We start from the raw sequence: 6,419 nt of genomic DNA, 5'->3' as shown, positions 1-6,419 counted from the left end.
AGTGAGGAAGGACAAGGAGGAGGGAAATAAAAAGTAAAACAGACGCAGAAGAGGTGGAGACAAATTAGTTGCGTTAAAAGCAACAGATGGATCATAAAAAGATCGCAGTTTAACAATTGAGAAAGACAGGAAGGTCTGAATTACGCCCTTTTTTTTTTTCTTTTTTTTTTTAACTCTTTTTGGAAGCACACCTAGACTGGAATATGTGCTTTTGGAACCAGGCAAGCTTGGGCGACACCTAAACGTTTGGGTTTGACTGTTCTTCAGCTGATAGGTAGTTACAGGCATTGCTATTTCTTTAGATTCTTTTTTTGTGATGATATCCTTTAAATTTTTGTCAAAATAAGTTTATAATTTTCTTAGTATTTAGTATGCAATTGCAGAGTAATACTAAGCAAGTAGTTTACAAATGTGGGGCAATATCACCGTGCTATCTCACTGTCACATTGTCAACTGGTATGGTTTATGCCAGGTGTGTGGCTTCCATTCTGTCCAAAATATATTAACGATACAAAATAAACATGTCTTGATAAAGAGCCACTTCTACTACTGAGTCATGGTATAGTTAATGCATCTAAAAATTAGTATGCTTTGATAAAAGCACCTTGTGTCAATGGGTTGTATTTGGCCGGTGGATACATTTATAGTGGCGAGCATAAAAAACATGGTCAAACCACAAAACTGTAGGGAAACTATTTTGATTCCGGACAAACTATTGGGGTAAATGTAACAGTATTGGTTTTGCTGGCTGGTCTAGTATTTCACATCTTAATATTACACATAATATTTAATAAAGTTTCATTTCCAATATTTTAACACACAATGTCATTGTTTTCCACAAGACATTCCTTTTTCTTGACCTGATTCTTACTGTTAAAACATAACTATAATCATACAGAATTAACCGGGGTCGGAGACTTAGTTACACTGGTAAAAGCTCAATATTCTGGGTTGCATTCCTGTGCTTTAGGTCAATCTTTTGACTTTAGGTCAAGTAGACCTTTGGGCTTTTCAAACGATGCCTAACGATAGGGTAAGGTTCTTTAAACCCTGGGTTATGAAACAGCATTTCACACTTGTAATTTTGAAAGGGTTTTCATTTTTTTATGTTTTTGTGTTAGAAGGCAACAGAAAACCAATCATACACTTCCTCAGTGCTTATGTCATAATATCAATGTCACAAAAACATTCACAAACATTTAGTTTCAGTGTCTCAGGGAAACAGCTAAAATGTTAAACAGTGACAGCAGTTTTGTTAATTGAAGTGAAAAAAGACTCTAGACAGCCAAAGCAGATTTACAAGGCAACATTTTCGCAGATGGACAAGCAGTTATTAAAATGGGATATGGGCTCGTTGCGTAAAGCTATTCACTCCCAACCTGATCTCATAACAAGTTGTAATATTAGTATGAGAGGGCAAAATCAAAAGAAATCTTATGAGTTGGCTCGTACAAAAACATACAACTTTTATTCCTATAAAGAAATATAACAATGTTATTATGATTTTTCCAAAGTTAAACCCTTAACCCAAACCTAAACCTAACCATAAAGTGTAACCCCTTACCCAAACCCTAAAAACAATATCATGATTAATAGGAAAATAACTTTTGTGTACCATGGAAGAAAGAAAATATCGAGGTTTGGAACGAGACGATGGGAGTGTATTACAGGTTATTGACATTCATCAGTCATGAAATGAGTATCTAAATTTGTTGACAGACGCTTCCTTTTTTTAAATTAAAGTGTTTGATAGGAGACTAGCTAAAATTTGATGCTTGTATCGTATCGATTTGAAAATCTGATTGTTGATTGGTTGGTCTTAAAGTCGAGAGCCAAGTTGTACAATATCTTACAATTTTGCTATGTTGAACGAATTAGACTATGAGACTATGTTATCGTCCCCATGTCGTTTCATACCCACATGACTTTCTTGTTAGGCAAAATGTTAGCCTCAGTCACCATTCACGTTTATTGCATCTTTTTCCATACAATGAAAGTGAATGGTGGCTGAGGCTAACATTCTGCCTAACATCTTCTTTTGTGTTCAAAGGAGGAAAGGTTATAAACGACATGAGGGTGAGTAAATGATTTTTGGGAGAACTATCCCTTTAACTTTCAAAACATGCACATACTGTATGAACGTTAACCAACAGTTTACAAATGTACAGTGTCAAATCTCAAAACCTGACACTGATTGTGTCAGTATGGAACAAGATTTTAACCCTGGATTCCATTAATTGGCCCTGTTTAAACAATTTTTGGAAGCCCATTATGGAAGCAAGTCAGTTGAGTCAATGGCAAGCAATTTCTATGACCTATACAGCATGTCCTGTCTCACCTCTATGACTTCTACTGTTGAGTCATAATAACAAAATACCTTTAATATATATATGTAACTTGTGTATAGGCAACTTTATTAGTGTGCTCGTCACACATGACTGCTAGCAGTACAGCCCATATTACGAACTCCACCTTTGAGTTACATAGTTTTTCTGCTTAATGTGCAACTTTACTGCAATGTGGCCCTTACCTAAAATGTCCAAGAGCTCCTCCTTAAAGGTCATGCAGCACTTTTGAATCACTGAAATTTTTATCTGTTCCATAGCCTTACACTTAAAAAAGGATTTTTGCTGCTTGTTCAATTTACTTAAAATTAACTAAAGAAACACAGTTCTAGAACATTGTTTCAGAACTTGATTTCCATTTAAATTTATAAAATGGAAGTTTACTTAATCCATTTGAGTTGGGTCTATATTAATACTTTTTGTGATGTTAATGTTGCATTGATGAAACTGGGCAGGGGATTTTCATTTCCCAGCATGCTTTACATGGGACTCGATAGGGAGAGTAAATGTTAAAAATGAAGTGTTATTTATTTATTTTTCTTTGTGCAAGATGAATATAATTGGGGATACTTGTTAGTGTTCAATGTTATGTTATACTTGTTAGTGTTCAATGTTTTGTTATGTTGAGATTTAGAAAAGTTTCTGTTAAATTGGAGTTTTGGGTGTTACGATTATGGTGAAAAGGGGAGCTTGAGCTAAGGATGAGGACAGGTACATCTTGCACATGAAATTGATTATTTGCTTTGTTGAGCAATTGTTTTGCTAACAATTGCATAGTTACTAAACTACATTGTGTAGTGCTTCCAACCTGCATGTACTTAGTATGCTAACATTCACTTTCACTAGTTAGTACATAAAGAAATAAAAGAGGTTAATGTGAGTTACACTGACATGTCTAATTTTGTTGGGTTTACCCAATTCACATAGGTACATTCTACTCAGAGTGTTTTTGTTGAGATTACATAATAATTTTAAGTTAATTTACTCATTTCACACATGGAACCACTGTCCATGACTGAATCAAGTTCAGCCAAAGAGCTAACACCAAGAACGTGAGCTTGTTGTAAATATCTTAAATTGTATTTGTCATCTCCACTGATAGTGTATTTCTTCATCTCTGTTGCAGGCTGGCTGGTTTAGCTTCTTTTGACACTTTAGTTTTTTCCTGATCTGCGGTGGATCTCTAGCTCTAGATCATGAGCGACTGTAAAGACAATCCCAAAGGCACCAAAACCGGGCTTAACATCAAACCAAAGCTTGACCGCAAAGTCAGCATCATCTTTGGGACATCAGAGAGATGGCAAAAGACCAGCAAGTCTCTCAGGAGAAGCCGCAGTAATGACGCAGAAAGCCGTCAACATGAAGGTGCACGAGGAAGAGAACAAGACAGGAGGCAGGGTGGAAAGCGAAAACGGGGTCGCAGCGAGGAGGGTAGGAGGCGAGACTGTGACTACGACCACGAGCCAGGAAACCATGCAAAAGAGCAACCCAAAGATGACCTGGAAGACACCGAGTGCATTGTGTGCTTCTGTAGCTTCGACAACGTCTTCAAGGCACCCAAGTTACTTACTTGTGGACACACGTTCTGTCTGGAATGCCTGGCACACATCAATGTGAATTCTCCCGAGATCAAGATGCTGTCTTGCCCCATCTGTCGGAAGCTGACAGAAATCCGACATGGCCGAGACCTACCAAAGCTGGACAATAACGAAGACATCTTCCGCAAGCTTCCACCTGAGATGCAGCGGGCCCTGTCCGTATGTTTTAAACGCAGCGAGGGCAAGCTTGTCCTCAAGAAACCTCCGACAAACAGCCCCATCAAGACCACTGTGAATCTGCCGGTTTTGAAGAAGAAAGAGGAGCAGATGGGCAACTACCCCCTTGGAGTCATGGAGGAAGGTCTCGGCCCAGCGACAATGGTCGATGTAGGCAGACCACCAAGCAGGATGAGATGTCGCATGAGAAGATTGTTGTATTCCAGTCAGTGCTATTACATTGTTGTGGCTGCCATAATCATAGTCACTGTGGCTCTGATGCTGGTGGGGATCTTTAGCTTTGTGGTGATGCCAAATATTCACCACACTAACCAGAACCAAACTTCCTATATGCCTTAAGGAATGATGAAATGCACAAAGCTCAAGAGGGTTGAAGGGAAGAGCAAAGCAAGCTAGATTCTTTGGTGAAGCCCATTGCATTTTTCTCTTTACTTTAATGCTTTTTGTGTGATGCTCCACAGAGAGGCTCAATAGAAATGAACAGAAAAAACTTGAACATATGATGCACGATAGTCTGTTGGGCGGAGACATTTTTGACATGGACTGAGACATTGTCAGGCAAAGGTATTTAAGAACAAGAGGAAACAATGACGTCTTTTCTGTCAATGATGGATAATATTTTCCTTTACCTTTAAAATCCTTGAATCAATGGAAATTATTGATCCCCCCGGCAAAGGGCTGGATCTGGAATATTTGATCTGAAGAATATTTACATGCAATGTTATTATGCCATTGTATCTCATGAAGAATTTACCAATGTATATTCATTTACTTTAATATCTTATATCTATAGTTTGTGGCATTGACACTGAACAACAAATGCAACACCTAACAAATGCAAATGATCTCAGATTAAAGTTAATGTGAGCTCATAAATGTTTCTTCTGACAAGAAATTAATATTTCTTTGACTTATAATGTACAAAATGTAAATATTTTCTGATATGTAACTAAATGTTCAGACCATTTTCTATTCTTTTTCACAAAAGGAGAAAGGCCACTTAGAAAAGTTAAACACAATTAAACTTTTTTTTTTTTTACCTCACATTCTGTGTATGTGACGTGATATTCCTACAATTATGACATTGCACTTATTGAGCCATATTGATGAATAAAATTATATTTTTAGTTTACAGAGGCTCCGGAGGACATTCCCAGAAATACATAACACACCTACATTATCTACTAAATGGACAGAAAAACTGGACATGGTTGAAGGCTTCATAATCTTATACACAACCATGTGGCTTCCTCACATAGTTACCCTCTCACTGAAAAATGTCCTTAATGAAGCGTGAACGTACTCATATTTCAGCAGGGCATGGGAATGGCAGTTTTGCTTTCTGCAGGTATTTAGTACTACAATAAATAGGGGGAAAACTGACAAATAGTGTAGAGACATCACAAAACACACACAAAGTCAATACAGTTAACAATGCAAAAACATGTTATGCATTGCAAAGTGGGACAAGAGGTGTGGATTCTCTCCAATTTGGTGGTTTTAAGCATTATTTGAGCTTGAAGATTAGAAACAAGCTATTCAGGGTAGTTTATAATTTAATATTAATCTATTTGTATATTTTATTGTCTGCATATCAAAATCAGCATGACATCTGATAAAGGAATATTCCTTGATCAATTCAAATACAGCATTTGTGGCATAATGTTGATTACCACAAAAATTTATTTCGACTCGTCTCTCCTCGAGGTTACAGTGAGGCACTTACAAAGGAAGTGAATTTGGCCAATTTTTGGAAGGTTTGAAGGCAGAAATGTGAGGATTATAATATTATAAATGCATATTCATTCTTCTGTTTAAACGTTTGCATTATTTAAGCTGTAAAGTTGTATAAATTGTCATTTTTACCGGATTACAGGGTTTATGGTGTTACGTCGTCATGGTAATAAAGTTGTAAAATTATATATAACCTTACACAAAAAAGGTTAGTAGAAGCGATTTGATCACACTAAAATCGTGCTAACACATATTGTATGTCTTGCAGCTTGAAACAGTAAGTATTTTAACATTTACTATTGGCCCCATTCACTTCCATTGTAAGTTCCTCTTGTAAGTAACCCAGATTTCTGCTTTTTTAGTTGTTGTTTTTTTTTTAAATAGAAAAGTAGGGACAAGTCAAAATAACTTTTTGTGGTAATCAACATTATGCCACAAATGCTAACTTGTACTGAACCCATAATATTCCTTTAAGCATATACTAATTAGTCCCAGATTACATTTTGAGTAGCCTACATCAAAATTGCCTCCAGAATACTGCACAGAGTATTCTCAGATACCGCAG

The 6,419-nt window shown here is 36.7% G+C and overlaps 1 protein-coding gene across 1 annotated transcript; it reads left to right on the top strand.

Annotated features, from left to right (window-relative positions):
* The first annotated feature begins 96 nt into the window (after nucleotides 1-96).
* LOC127422063 (E3 ubiquitin-protein ligase RNF183-like) lies at nucleotides 97-5,215 on the top strand. The gene is made up of 2 exons (XM_051665413.1): nucleotides 97-274; nucleotides 3,472-5,215. The coding sequence occupies exon 2, from the start codon at nucleotides 3,542-3,544 to the stop codon at nucleotides 4,457-4,459; it is 918 nt and encodes a 305-aa protein (XP_051521373.1). The 5' UTR covers nucleotides 97-274; nucleotides 3,472-3,541; the 3' UTR covers nucleotides 4,460-5,215.
* The last annotated feature ends 1,204 nt before the right edge of the window (nucleotides 5,216-6,419 follow it).

The sequence above is a fragment of the Myxocyprinus asiaticus genome, chromosome 31, assembly GCF_019703515.2.
Source record: "Myxocyprinus asiaticus isolate MX2 ecotype Aquarium Trade chromosome 31, UBuf_Myxa_2, whole genome shotgun sequence".
In the NCBI taxonomy this organism is placed as follows: domain Eukaryota; kingdom Metazoa; phylum Chordata; class Actinopteri; order Cypriniformes; family Catostomidae; genus Myxocyprinus; species Myxocyprinus asiaticus.
Note: the sequence above shows the minus strand (reverse complement) of the source record. Positions and strands in the feature narration are given on the sequence as shown.